Source organism: Octopus sinensis, linkage group LG25 (assembly GCF_006345805.1).
Source record: "Octopus sinensis linkage group LG25, ASM634580v1, whole genome shotgun sequence".
NCBI lineage: Eukaryota > Metazoa > Mollusca > Cephalopoda > Octopoda > Octopodidae > Octopus > Octopus sinensis.
Genome location: NC_043021.1, coordinates 3,651,559 through 3,669,619, shown reverse-complemented (window position 1 = coordinate 3,669,619; position 18,061 = coordinate 3,651,559). Strand labels below are relative to the sequence as shown.

At 37.4% G+C, this 18,061-nt stretch overlaps 1 protein-coding gene and 1 long non-coding RNA gene across 3 annotated transcripts in view; one reads left to right on the top strand and one right to left on the bottom strand.

The window, feature by feature from the left end:
- LOC115224237 (serine-rich adhesin for platelets) overlaps positions 1-18,061 on the top strand; it is a 126,946-nt gene that overhangs the window by 55,470 nt on the left and 53,415 nt on the right. Inside the window, exon 3 of one of the 2 annotated variants that reach the window (XM_029795027.2) lies at positions 6,694-6,762. The exons of the other annotated variant lie outside the window; for it this stretch is intronic. Within the exon in view, the coding sequence (XP_029650887.1) occupies positions 6,694-6,762 (69 nt within the window). The remainder of the gene's footprint in view (positions 1-6,693; positions 6,763-18,061) is intronic. 2 annotated transcript variants of the gene reach the window in all.
- Positions 13,563-18,061, bottom strand: part of LOC118767939 — a 30,767-nt gene continuing 26,268 nt past the window's right edge. Inside the window, exon 5 of the long non-coding RNA XR_005003856.1 lies at positions 13,563-13,574. This is a non-coding gene — a long non-coding RNA (uncharacterized LOC118767939). The remainder of the gene's footprint in view (positions 13,575-18,061) is intronic.

Below are 18,061 nucleotides of genomic sequence, written 5' to 3'. Positions count from 1 at the left end.
ACCTGACCTATAGACATTTCAGACATGACCATCCTGTGCCATTTGATATGTTGAATGTCTAGGACTGCATTATCTAATGTTACTTTCTGTTTCCCCAAAAGTCCTGGTGTGATTCAAGGGAAACTTAGCAGGTCAAGTGAATATGCAGAAGCTCCTTGATGTAGGAAATGAATCCTTGTCAACAGCCTGAAATTAGAGACTTAATTATTTTAGCTTTTGAATCTTAGGACAACATGGCCAGAATTAATGACAGATATTCTTTTCAACTGCTTTGTTCTGCCTGTTGACACTGTGTCATGGCTATTCTCGACCATTGCTAACTGGGACTATCAAACAACAATAACAATGACAGATACCATCCAGTGGTTTATTCAGTGATCACCTGAAATAGCTCATGTTGTTATCTGAACATGGAGAACAGCTCAGCGTGTAGTCTAAAATACAAACAAATAAAATATCGGATATGTTTCTTATCTTTTATCATTTACTTGTTTCAGTCATGGGACTGCTGAGCTCTGCTGAGGCAACACCTCAATGAGATTAGTCAAGCAAATCGGCCTCAGTACTTTTTGATTCAAAGTCTTGTACTTTTTCTATTGGCCTCTTTTGCTGAACCACCAAGCTACAGGAACATACACCGGTTATCTATCAGTCACACACACACACACAAAGGCCTTCCGGTGGTTCCCAAACTGTTCTATGCTCTGCACACAAGGAATGTTTAATTAATTTTCACACTGTGTGGAAGCACTCCGTCGGTTATGACGATGAGGGTTCCGGTTGATCCGAATCAACGGAACAGCCTGCTCGTGAAATTAACATGTAAGTGGCTGAGCACTCCACAGACACGTGTACCCTTAACGTAGTTCTCGGGGGATATTCAGCATGACACAGAGAGTGACAAGGCCGGCCCTTTGAAATACAGGTACAACAGAAACAGGAAGTAAGAGTGAGAGAAAGAGTACAGCAGGGATCACCACCATCCCCTGCCGGAGCCTTGTGGAGCTTTAGGTGTTTTCGCTCAATAAACACTCACAATGCCTGGTCTGGGAATCGAAACCGTGATCCTATGACTGCGAGTCCGCTGCCCTAACCACTGGGCCATTGCACCTCCATAATTTTCACACTATATTGTTCTGTAAGTGAACAAATTGAACTAGAAGAAAATTGACAAACTTTTGACTAAATGCATAAAATATGTATTTTATTATGGCCAAGCTACTAATTAGCACAACCAGTTACAGTATGCTGACTGAAATATAACAAGAGATTCCTAGGTCTTTGTCAGTTTGCAGTGTCACCCATTTCCTGTGTCTGATGCTGAAGAGGAGATAACTACACTGAAATGCATGCATCCATCAGTGTAAATAAGGAGAACTTTGAACTGACTCAATGTATTTATGCCTACTTATCTACTGCAAGAAATTTTCTTCATGACAGTGAAAGGCTTTCTTACAGGTTCAAATATACCTCATGCATACTTGAACTGGTAACGAGTTTATATGAAGTGCATAAAATGCAAAGGTAAATTGATCAGTTAGAATAAAACTGTAAAAAAATTAAAATCAATCACAATGCCATTCAGCCATCAATCTTCTCTGCCTACTGTTCTGAGGAGGGCTGTGCAGGTAGTCCCCTCAGGCTCCTTCTCCATAGGGTCCTATCAAAATCAACTGTCATTAGACTTTCTGACTGGATTCCCAAGCATGACTAACTGAGACTGTGAATATTATCCAAACCTCTTGTTCTTGGTCTGCCCTCAGGTCTCCTGCCAGTTGTCTTGGCTTGAAGAATCTGACCACTCATTCTGCCTTCCTACATTCTAATCCCATGTCCAGAGTACTGGAGCTGTGACCTCAAAGCAAAGAAGTGGTGACTCAATATAAAGAGATTTCTTGATCCCCATGTTATGTACCCTATTGAGTGACATTATTCCAGAGGTCCCCCAGAAGAACTGCATTTCAGCTGCATATATTCTTGATCTACTCTTTCAGGCTTTGCCCATAGGTGAGGATAGGCACAAAAGCCAAATTGAAGGTAGAAAGTTGGGCTTTTTTACCAAATTAGTCAAAGTGTGAAAATATGAGGGGTGAATATTGAAAAGTTCCTGACTTTTCCTAAAAGAAAATACAGAAGGATCAGTTAATTATGATTTTGTTCAATATATTCCCCTCTCAGATTCACATATTTTTGCAGTGGCCCTTCAGTTTTTCTAAACCCTGTAAAAGAACTCTGAAAGTTGGGCCTCCAACCAGGTGTTTTGTGATACCCTTAAAGCCAAGGACTTTGCAACACCCCTTTATGTAAATCAATGACTTCTTAGTTCCTGTTTCTCATTTATGACTTGGTCAAAATGTGGAACTCTCTTGCTGAGTGCATTCTACAGGATTCAGACAATTCCTAGATTTTGTCTTCTTTGACAAAAAAAAGAACTGAATCCAGATTCACATCAAGTATGCCTTCACAAATGTAATGACTTCATGGTTCTTGATTATATCTTAACAATTAAATCTACATATGTGGAGAAATACACTCACAAGACATTGGGTCAGACCAGGGATATAGTTGTAGACGCTTGCCCTAGGTGCTACACAATGAGACTGAACCCAAAACCATGTGGTTGCAAAGCAAGTTTCTTAACCATGCAGCCATTGTCTACTTATAACTAAAATAGTGAAATGGGAGCAGTCTAGAATGCAAAGCCCTCCATCCAGAGCCTTGTGACCTAAAGAATTAGCATGTGTCTGTTTACATTGTAGGGCATGACCGTGTAACCTATTAAATAATCTGTCTACTAATATATCCCCTGCCCCTGTTCTAGAATGTATTAATATCCTTAAGGGACTCCCATCTCCTTTTTTATTTTTTTTTATTTATTAGTTCATGTCCTGTTAAATTTGTTGTATAATAATTCCAAATTGAATGCCGTGTTTATTGAGGTTTTGGGTTGATTTTACTGTTTTCAATATTTTATTTTATTATTATTATTATTATTATTATTATTATGATTTAGGAGGTGGGGCTGGTTTACTTTCAAAAAGAAATCCACTCAGCTAATAATCTATAGGCTGCTTTGTTTGGATCATCCAGCTGTGAATGAATGAATGAAATAAAATAGATATTATCATCATAAATATATAAAAGCAAGCGAGTAACACCTGCTCAGCAAATTTAATAATTGCTAAGCCATCCAATACAGACAGGATAATAATAATAATAATAAAAAAAAGGCGAAAAATTCAAAGAGGTTGAAACGATTAAAATAAAATATGTGTGTACATGAAAAAAAGGTAAAAATCAAAACGATACAAAATCAATGCATACAGCTGACGTCTTCCCCCCGTAACCGACAATCCATTACTCTCATTGTAGTAGGAAATGTATAGAAGCAGCCAGCTTTACTAAGAGTGGGTAATGCATAAAGCATAGAATTTGTTAAACACCAGGGTTCGTAAGGGTCGCACATTTAAGCATGAGAGCTTGGTTAGACTGTTTTTAACTTTCAGCTTGCATCAGCATGAATGGGAAGAAAATTACAGTTGTAACAATTATAAGTGTTTTAAAAAAAAGAATGAAAAATAAAAAAAAATAATATATTGCTTGAAGATTGCTTGATTCTGCTATGCCATTATTTTAACCAAATGAATGCTTTTTGGAGCATCTTTTTTTTTTTTTTGTTTTTTTTATACTTGTTTGTTTATTTTTACCTATTTCTCTTTCTGCAGATACTAGTCTCTGCATCAGTCAATATATTTTGTTCAGTAGTAAATTTATCTTCTGACCACAGCATGAGTAATTTCCAAAGCAGTTCATTTCTAAATCACCTGCTACAGCTTACCAATATCACGATCATGCTATATCATGCTATGGCAATGTACTAATGAGTCATTGCTGTGTTAACCGGCTCCTTGCTGCATTATTGTATAATTGGCAGTAAGAATTTTGGAGCCTAGCAACCGACTTTCAGTTGACAGATAAGATTTCACTTAACAAAGCTCAATGCATACAGTGTGATTTATGTTACAAACATTGGGCAGTTAACAGGAGTAACTGTTTGAATGAAAAGGTGTTGTAATCCGATAGACACTTAGAGAGTGTGGGTTTTCTCACTGTTGGATTGTTACAAGGTTTAAGAAGAATGGAAATGTATGCGTACTACAGGATGCATACTGTAGTATATATGCTATAGACGTTGGGGATATACAAATGCAGAAAAATTGTATTTGAAATGTTTCCCCATTTACTTCAACGCAAATGTCGTGCATCGTCAAGACTGAAGTATGAAAGTTGTGAGAATCATCATCATCATCATCATCGTTTAACGTCCGCTTTCCATGCTAGCATGGGTTGGACGGTTCAACTGGGGTCTGGGAAGCCAGAAGGCTGCATCAGGCTCCAGTCTGATCTGGCAGTGTTTCTACAGCTGGATGCCCTTCCTAACGCCAAAGAATGTTTACAGAAATGGAAAACTTGAACAGGAAAGGATTTTGAAATCTGACAATTCCACAGGTAGCATTTACTTCTCTTGGGAAAAGAGACATTGTGGCCAATTTTGAATTACACAGCAAACAGAGTAGTGGTCCACAACTTCATGGACTTAAACATTAAGAAGCGTGAGAACTGAAGGCAGAAGTACTTAATATATCTATCTATCAATCAATTAATTGATACGTAGATAGGTCTATATATATATATATATATATTTTCGTGGCTGTCTGCCAGCTCTGTCTGGCCCCATGTCGGTGGCACGTAAAAGCACCATCCGTTCGTGTCCGTTGCCAGCCTCGCCTGGCCCCCGTGCCGGTGACACGTAAAAGTACCATCCGTTCGTGGCCGTTTGCCAGCTCTGTCTGGCACCTGTGCAGGTGGCACGTAAAAAGCACCCACTACACTCACGGAGTGGTTGGCGTTAGGAAGGGCATCCAGCCGTAGAAACACTGCCAGATCTGACTGGGCCTGACGAAGCCTTCCAGCTTCACAGACCCCAGTTGAACCGTCCAACCCATGCTAGCATGGAAAACGGACGCTAAATGATGATGATGATGATGATGATATTTTCTAATCCTTCAATCCTGCACCCTCTGCCCCTCTCTCCTCCTTCCACGTGTCCAGCCAGCTATGATCTTTCTTTCTTGGCCTGACTGCTGACTGTTTGTTCTTTGTTTTTTTGGGGGTTTTTTACAATATATATATATATATATATATATCTTTTTAAATAAGAACTCTGTTGCAGTGACAAATGTGGCATGTACATTTTAATTACTTTTAATAGAGTTGGAAGTGGAGGAATTGGGAAATATCTTGAGGTGAAAGTTTGTAAAGGATATCCTTATTGATTCAAGATAAACCTGGGTGAGAAAGAAGTGGTGTGTTTTCTTGAATTTGGAAATGAAATCCAAATCCTTGTTGCAAAGTAACTGTGATGAAGGTGGTGATAGTTTTGATGTGATTAGAACAAGAAGAGGGAAAGTCAAGGTAGGAATGGATAGGTTTATAATGCACACTTTCCACCTGACTTTGAAATACCCCTTTACCGTTTCTGATACTTCTGTTACTTTCTTTGATATCTCTATCACGATCAATAGACTCCACATTTCCACCTGACAGCCCAGAGGACCAAACCATTTATCGTTTAGTTAGCAGCATATTGGCTCAAAAGAAAATGTCGGTCTAAAATAGTCATCTTGGAATCAGTGCGTTGCTGTATTTAATTTTTTTCCTCTCCATTCTAAGTTCAAATTCCACTGAGGCCAGTGTTTCTGTTTATCACTCGAGATCAGTATGAAAAAAACAAATAAAAAAAAAAAATTGGTCAGTTCAGTTCCTTGAATTAGCCTTGTATTAGTCTGAAATAAACAATTAGTAATAATAATGATAATAATAATTATTGTTATTATTATTATTAATTTTCTTTCATCAACAATCTAGAGCCAATGTTATGAATCCTTACTTAGCATGTGCATGAAAATTTATTCTTATATACACAAAGGTAGCTTATATATATATATATATATATACCGGAGTAAACACATAAATGTGAAACAAGGTGGAAAAAAAGAGTACTCAAATACCAGTGGTAGAGTAATATGCTTTATTTAAAGCAGCAGAAAATTCAACAAAATCTGTTACTCTGAGTTTCTCGTTGCCGTTCATCAGACAGTTTTTGCTAGAAAAAACTGTCTGATGAACCGCAACGAGAAACTCAGAGTAACAGATTTTGTTGAATTTTCTGTGCTTTAAATAAAGTATGTATATATATATATATATATATATATATATATAATATATATATATAAAATATTGTTATCCAATTAGTTGCAAATGAGTATGTCAGTAGTTTCAAGCGAATTATTTGAATAATTGTCTTTCTTTTCTAATCTTAATTGCATTGTGTTAATATTTACAGAAAATCTTCTTCAGTTTCTGTGCACTCTAGGTTTGCATTTGCGAATTCTTCTGATCCCTGATTGATGGACCAATATCAGTGAACCAACTCGGTGACCTGTAATCAAGAGTAGCAGGGCATTCCTTTGTATTAGTTTTTTTTTTTTTTTTTTTTTTAATACTTTTACCTAAGAAATGGAGTGCTTAATTAGCACTTTTAAGTCTCTTCTGTCAAATTGATTGCATTGCATGAACAGTAGAAATGTCTAATTGACATTGGTCATTATTTGCATCTAACTATTATTGCAGATCAAAATCACTGAAAAAAATCCGAAAAATTCTGAATTCTATACGATTCTTATCAAAATGCCGCCCACGGTGAGACGGTTTTTCTGCCGCATGTGTACATCAATTAATTTTTCTTTAACCTTTGGTCTCTCTCTTTAATCTCCCTTTCTGTCTGTCCGTCCGTCTATCTCTCTGTTTTTCTTCTTTCTCTCTTAAATTTCTCAACTGAGTGTCATTTTAACAATCTGTTGATTGTTCTGGTCATTTGTTATGACATCTTTCTGCTGTGCGCTCCCTTAATCCTTATCCCCTTGGCTTCATAACTTTTGCAGTTCAAATTCAATGAGTGTTAATAATCATTTCAGAGTCATTGACTAATTTTGACTAACTCTTCATTACTTTGAGTCTTGTCTTTTTTTTTTTTTAATCTCTTTTCTGCTCTTTTTTTCTTCTTCTTCCTCCTCCTCCTCCTCCTCCTCCTTGCTAATCAATCCTCAAGATTTTCTTCAAGAAAATCAACTGTTTCAACAAAATTTATTTCAACTGAAAAATCAAATGCCAATAAAGTGTTCAAATTCATAGAAATGATGTGGGGGGTGGAGGGGTGAGGGAACTAATTCAAACTATGTTGTCAAGTGAAAGTCCACCCCTCTCCCTCAAACCTGAAGTTGGCTTCCACTGATCTTGTCTGCAAAATATATATATATATATATATATATATATAATATATATATATATAAAAGTAAGCTAAATTTTTGAACAAATTTTTATCAAGAGTGCTTAAAAGCCAGCTATGCCAAACTTCCACGTTTTTCCTTTTTTTTTTTTATCTCTTGAAATTGTCAAATTTTCCTATTTTTTTTTTTTTATGAAGCAATTTCTATTATGGAATTTCTATTAAGTAGTTTGACCTCATTCAAATGCCTGCCAAGCAATTTTCTCTGTGAGACTGTCATTTCACAAAAATAACATATAATTATCCATGAGGTTCTACAATTATATTTTATTAGTATAAAAGGGTTAAAATTTGAAATTATAGTTTTTTTAACGTTTTTTGTCTTCCATGCAAATTACAGTTCAGAATATTTAAAATTTTGAATGAAACATGAAAATCAAAAATTTCTTTTTTTTTTCAACTTAAATATATATCATAAATGACAAAATTAATGACTTTAATACTTGTTTTTTAACTTAACTTTTCCTTTCACTTATTCTTAACACATTCACTGTCAAGGACGAAATTTTGCTTTACACCTGATTGTAATTGGAAATTTGGCAGATGATAATTCTAAAGTTCTAGCTGAAGAGTTTTCAGTTTCTCAAGAAATATAATTATTTGCTAGCATCCTCTGACCAACATGCACCTTCTCATCTCACTTCAGACAGCCACACAGCTAATCAGCAATGCTTGGCCAAACACAGAACCTTCTTCGTTGACAACGAGTGCACACACATCAGAATTACTCTGCATCTCAGTTTTCACTTGTGTGAGCCACATAAAGGCAACTCTTTACTCTTTTTTACTTGTTTCAGTCATTTGACTGCGGCCATGCTGGAGCACCACCCTTTTAGTCGAGCAAATCGATCCCAGGACTTATTCTTTGTAAGCCTAGTACTTATTCTTTCAGTCTCTTTTGCTGAACCGCTGAGTGATGGGGGACATAAACACACCAGCATCAGTTGTTAAGCAATGCTAGAGGGACAAACACAGACACACAAACATATACACACACATACATATATACGACAGGCTTCTTTCAGTTTCCGTCTACCAAATCCACTCACAAGGCTTTGGTCGGCTTGAGGCTATAGTAGAAGACATTTGCCCAAGGTGCCACGCAGTGGGACTGAACCCGGAACCATGTGGTTGGTTAGCAAGCTGCTTACCACACAGCCACTCCTACGCAACTGTGGAACTTTTGTTGATAGTTCGGACTGCACCTACTCATTTGTCACCATACTGAGGGTATTCTCTTTGGATGATATCAGTAATAGGAGTCTCTGTGCTGCCTGTTTCCTATCACAACTGGAGCCATTTGGTTTCAACTTGCTAACTGAATGAGGTGATCTGACAGTTGGGGAAGATAAGTCGCTCATCTGGAACACTGTGTAGTGACACATTCCTCTGTTCTGACCTTCTTGCTTCAGCCATAAACTCTGAGGTTACCATATGCAATGCAGAGGAACATCAGATGAATAAATGCCAGTCATTAACGAGGTGATTCTCTGGTTGTACTGGTCACTAGCTAAAACATCTTATGTCCCCTATCCCTGAACTACCACTGTCCTTTAAGTAATGAAGTTGGGGGGGTTGCACCAGAGGAAGGCTATCACAAGCTATTCATCATCAACATCATCATCATCATTTAATGTCCATTTTCCATGCTGGCATGGGTTGGACAGTTTGACTAGAGCTGGCAAGCTGCACCAGGTTCCTCCAGTCTGATTCGGCTTGGTTTCTACAGCTGGATGGCCCTGCCCTTCCTAATGCCAACCACTTTATAATGTGTGCTGGATGCTTTTAACATGCCACCGGCTTGAGTGCTTTTTATGTGACACCAGCATGAGTGACCTTTTACATGCCACTGGCATGCTTCGTGGCAATGTTTCTATCACCTTGGATGCAGACTTGAAGCCAAGATCAGCTGTTCCGCAGGGGCAGAGATTTTTTTTTCTTCTTTCTTTTATACACATGTATTTTTTGGTTTGAATTGTAATTATTGTAAATAAAATAATTGCTTTCAATGTTAGCAATGGCACTTTTCTGAAAGCAAACAATGGCTGTGAATGTGTTAAATATAAATTAATCTAATCTATTTTGTAATAATAATTTGAGATTTTTTTGTTTGATTTTTTTTTCCCCTTTGTTTTGTTACTTTTTAATGTTTTATTTACATTTAATTTTCTTTTATTTCTTTATATTTTTTCTTTATCTGTTCATCAAATTTGGAAATTTGTTGTTTTGAATCATTTTAATCAATGTTTTATTTCATCAGTTCATTATGTGTGTATTTATTTTTATTTTGTTTTGTTTTTATTTTATTTTATTTTATTTTACACTGTGACTTCAGCCACAGAACATTTATTCCAATTTGTTACTAAAAATATCCATTACTATTCTCAGAGCATTATTTTCATTTCAATTAACCTTTTTGTCTTTGTAAAGTCAGAACTAATGTTAATATATTATTAAATTGCCATTTGCTTTATCTCTTGAAGGGATGATTTTCTTCCCACATAAGAATTAAGAATTTATTTGCGAACATTTAAATCCATTTGATGTGGAGACAGATTATTTAATCTAATAATATTGTCATTAAACTATCCTTTAGTTTGGATCTAAAATTGCATCAGTCTTCAGAACTACTTTGTCATATTCTTTCATTCAATCTTTTAATTCTTAATGTATTTTGTTTCTCATTAATTATTATTCTTTAAAGTGTTGTCTGCTAATAGCTGTTCAATATGTTCAATATATTTGTATCGTTCATCTCTGTTAGATGAGAATGTATTTATCATTGTCAAAAAGGGAAGAGGAAGAATGTTTTTTTTTTCTTACTCTTTTACTCTTTTACTTGTTTCAGTCATTTGACTGCGGCCATGCTGGAGCACCGCCTTTAGTCGAGCAAATCGACCCCGGGACTTATTCTTTGTAACCCCAGTACTTATTCTATAGGTCTCTTTTGCCAAACCGCTAAGTGACGGGGACGTAAACACACCAGCATCGGTTGTCAAGCAATGCTAGGGGGACAAACAAACACACACACACACACACACACATACATATATATATATATACATATATACGACAGGCTTCTTTCAGTTTCCGTCTACCAAATCCACTCACAAGGCATTGGTCGGCCCGGGGCTATAGCAGCAGACACTTGCCCAAGGTGCCACGCAGTGGGACTGAACCCGGAACCATGTGGTTGGTTAGCAAGCTACTTACCACAAGCATTTTTTTTTTTTTGCCAAGATAGCAGATGTGATTTGAGAGGAATTTGATTGCTGTTCTAGCAGATTGAGCAACCATTGAAAGATTCCTTTACTTAGTCAAATGCAATGAGGTTGTTACAACTGTAACCAGATTAGACAGTTTACAGGATGTATTTCAGTACCATCTTATATTCCTAAGTTCAGACTTATGCACCTCTGATAGAGATGGGGTGGCTACCCTCTAAAGTTGATAAAATAGGCACTAATAATGTTCTGAACTTGTTATCTATACATCTTCCTTTATAGGAAAAGCCTTGCTTTGAGAAAAGGTATCATCATCATCATCATTATAAAGGAAAGGTAGTGAGTAGCAGAATTGTTAAAGTACCTGACATATTTCTTATGTTTTTGAGTTCAAATCCTCTTTGGGTCTGCTTTATCTTTCATATTTTTGGAGTCCATAAGATAGTGAGGTCAATTAAATGAACTCTACTTCATTGCCAAAATGTGGTGGAAGCACTCCGTCGGTTACGACGACGAGGGTTCCGGTTGATCCGATCAACGGAACAGCCTGCTCGTGAAATTAACGTGTAAGTGGCTGAGCACTCCACAGACACGTGTACCCTTAACGTAGTTCTCAGGGATATTCAGCGTGACACAGAGAGTGACAAGGCCGGCCCATTGAAATACAGGTACAACAGAAACAGGAAGAAAGAGTGAGAGAAAGTTGTGGTGAAAGAGTACAGCAGGGATCACCACCATCCCTGCCGGAGCCTCGTGGAGCTTTAGGTGTTTTCGCTCAATAAACACTCACAATGCCCGGTCTGGGAATCGAAACCGCGATCCTACGACTGCGAGTCCGCTGCCCTAACCACTGGGCCATTGCACCTCCACTGCCAAAATGTCATATTTCTGTGTCCAAAGTCAGAAATCGTTATCATTACAGATGGTGCAATACAGCTGTGAGTATGATTTCCTTATTAGAGGAATGGAGAAAAGTGATGTTGCAATGTTTGATGCTTTGTTCACAAACAATAGCATTTGTGGATGAGATGATTCTTGAGATGGACTTAGTTATACTTAAGTCTTCCCACGGTGTGAGATATATAAAGCAGTAAGCTTCTGCCTGTGTGCTCCATCTGCCATGGTTTTCTCTACTCCTGACCAGCTGTCCTCATTCATTCGAGGACTTCCTGGAATGTCTGACACTAACTGTCCTTGAACCAGCCCTTTTTTGTGTTTTCTTCCTTCCGGTGTCAACATCATTGTAGTTGTTGCTTGCCAATGTGGCCTATGCAGGCCACAATGTCCTGCAGGTGTAGCTGCTGCTGGTATTTTGCTGCGAACTGGCAGAAACGTTAGCACGCCGGGCGAAATGCGTAGCCGTATTTCATCTGCCATTACGTTCTGAGTTCAAATTCCGCCAAGGTCAACTTTGCCTTTCATCCTTTCGTGGTCGATAAATTAACCCTTTAGTGTCCACATTATTCTGCCAAAATTAATGCTTTTTCATCCACATTGTTTTGAACTAATCATTCATTAATCTTGTAGCTATGAGATTCTGATGAGGTAGCTGTTAATTTTTAAAACGATATTGTAGGGTTGGTGTGAGAGACCAGATCTGGCCAGTCTGAACATAAAACAGGCAGAATACTTTTGGCCGGATATGGCCGGTTTAAATGCTAAAGGGTTAAGTACCAGTTACGCACTGGGGTCGATGTAATCGACTTAATCCGTTTGTTTGTCCTCTCTGTGTTTAACCCCTTGTGGGTAGTAAAGAAATAGGTATTTTGCTTCCCTGAAGGATGTCCTTATTTCTAATTCTATCTTATCAAGTAATTTTGAAGGTCTGCCAATATCATTGGTGAAATATGTCCAGCTTCTGCCTTTGCTGTTATTTCACTGCCACACACAACTGTTTGCAGAACTATTATACTTTGTAACTGCACCTTCCTTGCACTACTGAAGCTTGTAGTTATCCACATTTGGGACGTACACTAGAGTATGGCCCCTTCTTTGCCAATTCTGCTCTTCACATCACTTTCTATTCTTCCATCACTTCTAATTACATACGCTACAGGAGAGATTGTCCGCATCTTCCTCAACCCGCTGTCTGATGAAGATGGGAGGTTGGGTTGTGGAAAGCAATCTGCATCACCTGTCTTTTCACAGCTGCTTTTGTATTTGATATATGTCTTACTTGTTCCTTGAACTAGGTCATTACCACTTGCAGCTCAGATCCGGTTTCTACTAGCAGTGAAATGTTTTTGCCAAAAGTCGGATTACAATGCTTTTCCATTTTACTTCTTGAAAGTCCTGCAGTTCTCTGATTAGTTCTCTTCGTCATTGCCAAATTGATTGCTAGCAGAAAGAGACGGGGTGAGAGGATATAGCACTGACAGATGCCAATCATGATGCTAAAAAAGAAGTTGTCCTGACACAGCAGCCAGAGTTTTTGTGAAGATTTTTGATGATATTTAGATAGCTTTTGGGGATACCAATTTCTTTATTACCCACAAGGGGCTAAACATAGAGGGGACAAACAAGGCCAGACTTACGTATTAATTTGATTACATCGAACCCAGTGCATAACTGGTACTTATTTAATTGACCCCGAAAGGATGAAAGGCAAAGTCGACCTCGGCAGAATTTGAACTCAGAACGTAGCAGCAGACGAAATACTGCTAAGCATTTCGTCCGGCGTGCTAACGATTCTGCCAGCTCGCCGCCCTAACCAGCTCAAACTTGAGCAATCTTCCATAGTAGTTCCCAATGAATGTTGTCAAATATCTTTTTGCAGTCCATGAATCTAATTGACAAGACCTGCTAGAATTCTGTTCATTGTTCCACAGTGTTTTTCAATGTGAAAATTTGCTGTGTTACCCTGGGATTAAATCCTGCTTCTTTTCTCTCACTACGGTGCATCAATATTCTGTTGAATTTGTTCAGTAGCACATTGCAGAAACCTTTGCCTGGGCCCCTTCTTACCAAGAAAGGTGGTGTGGATAAGATATCTAAAATATCGGTTCGTTGATTGAGAGTTCTGATCCTGCTTCAGGCATTTCAAGACTTAGCTTAAGAACAGATGAAATTCCAGTCCTTCTGGGAAAGTTATACCTATTTCTTTATTACCCACAAGGGGCTAAACATAGAGGGGACAAACAAGGACAGACATAGGTATTAAGTTGATTACATCGACCCCAGTGCGTAACTGGTACTTAATTTATCGACCCCGAAAGGATGAAAGGCAAAGTCGACCTCGGCGGAATTTGAACTCACGACATAACGCAGACGAAATACCGCTAAGCATTTCGCCCGGCATGCTAACGTTTCTGCCAGCTCGCAGCTGCTAGACTAATGTCCTATCTGATGAAAAATTAATTTTTCACTTGTTTGACATTATAAAAAGTAGAACTTATAAAAGCAAAAGGCTTTTATAAGCTCTTGTGACTTGCGAAAGGATTAACTTCTCTGGTTTTTGTGATTTACCAAGTCAAGTAGTTTAGCTACTTTTCCTTTTGTTAAAAAAAAAATGTTTTGTATATCCTGATTTTTAATTTTTTTTTTTTATTTCTCTAACATGATTATTTTAGTATCATCATCAGCATGTTTGTGATGATACGTGGGAACATACGCATATCAAAAAGCATCACTTTAGAAACAGGATGATGGTTTTTATTTTAATATTCCAACCTTTGATACTTAACCCCAAGCCACTTGTAATAAGGCCTATACAACTGAAAGAGTCTCATTCTTCTCTCATTATTATTAAGTATATCTGATCTCTAAGTTTGTATTCTGTCTACTAGCTTGACTACTAAGTGGCTTATTATCTCTTCAAGAGGAAAAAGAAAACAAGATATCTTTCATTACTATTTGTTGTTTTTTTTGTTGTTTTTTTTCCTATATCTATTTCATTTAATTTTGATTTGTCCAAGTGTTTAGTACCGTCAGATTTTTTTCTTTCTCTCTTTATATATTCTTACAAATAAGGAGTGCAGTTCCTGAACTGAGTTGTTTATAAACCAGAAGTGTATTTCATTTGACCTAATTAAAATGACCTAATTAAAATATTTGTTGAACAAATATTATATATGGGCAAATCATAAATACTTCCACAAGACACATCACTCGAAAAGCTAGTGTTTACTTCTCCAGATATTGAGACAAGAACTAAACCTTCTCTTAGTTACAACACCAGTTTATGAAAAGTTAAGGTATACTTGAGAATTGATATTCTAACCAGTCAAAAACTAAAATGTCTGTACTAGATATGAACTTGTAGCACTCAAAAAGCTAGTATTTAGTTCTCCAGATCTTACTATATTATGGAGGCAAGAGCTAAACACCAGTTTAATGAAAGTACCACTTTCTGAAGATCTACCCTTTTTGGAAAGTTGAATTAAGTTATACTTGAGAATCAGTATTCTGACCAGTCACAAACTAAAATGCCTGTACTTGATGTGGCTTCATATCTCATAAAATACTTGTCCAATCTCCTGAACACTCAGTCATTTCATGTCTAACAAGTTGCAACATTGTTATAATAAGGCTTGCTGCATTTTCTATACACTCAAGTTTTGGATTGTTTGCCTAGAGATTGTGTAAATCCTACGTGCCAGTGCAAAGCAAGGAAGACTAGTTTTCCTGCCAATGTGAAGTTAAAAAGTTTGCTTCGTAGGCAGTGTTTAAAGAGGGTTAATTCGGCGATTTCTCAGATTGACAGGAAAGCAATTGTTTTAACTACAGGATTAAGGATTAAGTGCTTGTCACAATACACCACGTTGCATTAAGTGGTTGTCAAAGTAAAAATACATTCTAAGTGCTTCACACTAGAATTAAGATAAATATGTTTTTAAAATTTCCTAAAATCAAGGGTTTTGTTGTTTTTTTCTTTTAGGGGGTGAGGTATAATTTTTTTTGTTTTCATGGTAATAACATTTGGATTAAAAATATTTTGTTTTAAAGCTGGCGGTGGTTTTATCTCATATCTGAGAATTTATTTTCTTCTTTGTTGAACGCTTCCTTTTTGGTGATCCCATCGATGACTCTGAAGACCAATTCTTGCATAGAAGAGTCACCAGCATTGACTGCATGGTAATGTAGGTGGAGCACAAGATTGGTTTTGCCAAGCCTTTCTCTCCTGTTGTGAGAATGAAGAAAGAAAGGAAAACAGATCCCTAAAAATGGGTTATTTTTTTTATATATTACTGTGACATACTTATTCTTGGAGAGGCAGAGGTATCGAAAAATATTATTTTTCTATGTTTACTTTGTGAGATATAAAGCACTTTACTTGCTGCCTTGCTATAAAATGTATTGTGCCTGTCTCTTTTGCAGAATTGCTAAGTTCTGAGGGTACAGGCACACCAAAACAGGAACAAGGAGAGAGAGAGAGAGAGAGAGACACACACACACACACACACAAACAACTGGTTGGCATTAGGAAGAGCACCCAGCTGTAGAAATCATGCCAAAACAGATAGAGCTGAGGGCAGTCTTCTGATTTTACCAGCTCTTGTCAAACCCTCCAACCCATGCCAGCATGGGAAGAGCTTGTTAAATAATGATACAGATAGATTTTAGCTTGTGACACTTCTCTCTCTCTCTCTCTCTCTCTCTTCTCTCTCTCACACACACACACACATAATTACAGCCATTACTTGCATGTAAATACAGCCTGGTGGCATGCATATGTCCTGCTTTTCACTAATTGTTTAAGGAACCTATTTAGTCACAGGCAGCTGCAGGCACCCTTTCTATCCTTCCAGTTCTTACCCACCGAAACATCCCGGATGTGGTAGCTGGATGGGGAGACGGTTGCACCAGCACGAGGTTGCTCTTTTTATTTATTGATCCTTAAAAGATGATAAAAATAAAAGTGGACTGCAACAGGATTTCAACCCCTTGGTATGTTATTGGTGAAAGACTCGTACAATTGAAATTCTGTGACCATCCAGCAAATTAAACATCGAGAAAACATTCCTTTATTTCAAATCTGACATTATCTAACGAGCATTAGATAAACTCGTACAAAAGGGAGGATAAGAAATAACCAAGAAACGGTGCTTAATCAATTTTCCCCTGCTCCTTCGGTTGCTTCCTTTGCAAATAGAGACGGCATTTTTAACATTTTAATTCTATTTTAAAAATTCAATATAGAACAATTCAAATGATTTGGTGATGATTTCCTATAGAAACATCGTGTCAACAACACGTTCAGGATGAATAAATAGAAAAACACGCCGGCTGCATTCCTTTTTTTTTAACTCTTTTATTCTTTTACTTGTTTCAGTCATTTGACTGCGACCATGCTGGAGCTCTGCCTTAACCCTTTAGCATTCAGATTAATCTGTCAGATGTAAAGCCTGTTTAATCACATTGTTTTAAATTAATTGTACAGCATCTTGTGACTCTGAGATTTTGATGATGTCCCTGTTTATTTTTAGAATGACTTTGTAGGGTAGGTGTGAGAGGTCAGAGCTGGCTGGTTTGAGCATAAAACAGGAAGAAAATTTTGGCCTGATATGGCCGGTTTAAACACTAAAGGGTTAAAGGGTTAATTGAAGAAATCGACCCCAGGACTTGTTCTTTGTAAGCCTAGTACTTATTCTATCGGTCTCTTTTGCCGAACTAAGTTACAGGGACATACACACGCATAAATACACACACGAAACGTTAGCACGCCGGGCGAAATGCTTAGCAGTATTCCGTCTGCCGCTACGTTCTGAGTTCAAATTCCGCCACGGTTGACTTTCCCTTTCATCCTTTTGGGGTCGATTAAATAAGTACCAGTTACGCACTGGGGTCGATATAATCGACTTAATCCGTTTGTCCTCTCTGTGTTTAGCCCCTTGTGGGTAGTAAGGAAATATCTATATATATATATATAGATATATATATATATAGATATATATATATATATATATATGCACAATGAGCTTCTTTCAGTTTCCGTGTACCAAATCCACTCACAAGGCTTTGGTTGGCCTGAGGCTATAGTAGAAGACACTTGCCCAAGGTGCCATGCAGTGGGACTGAACCCAAAACCACGTGAAGCTAGCTTCTTACCACACAGCCACACCTAACTCATCTCAGAAAAAAAATAGGTACGGGTATCACTCTATGCAGTTTTATGGTTTTAGGTTCAAATCCTACTGCATAACAATCTTGGGCTAGTGTTCCTCTTCCTCTTCTTCCTCCTCCAGCTGATAAATGCCTTTCAAGTGACATTGGTTGGTGGAAACTGTGTGGAAGCCTCTTATACAAACTGCAAGAAACTGACAGTAAATGGTGTTAAGTTCATAGGATTGTAATATAAAATAATTTGACTTTTTCATGTAGTTTCTCTTTTTACTTACATTTTAACTTCATTATTGTGTGTGTGTGTGTGTGTGTGTGTGTGTGTGTGTGTGTACACATATATGCATACACATATACACAAATGTCTGCA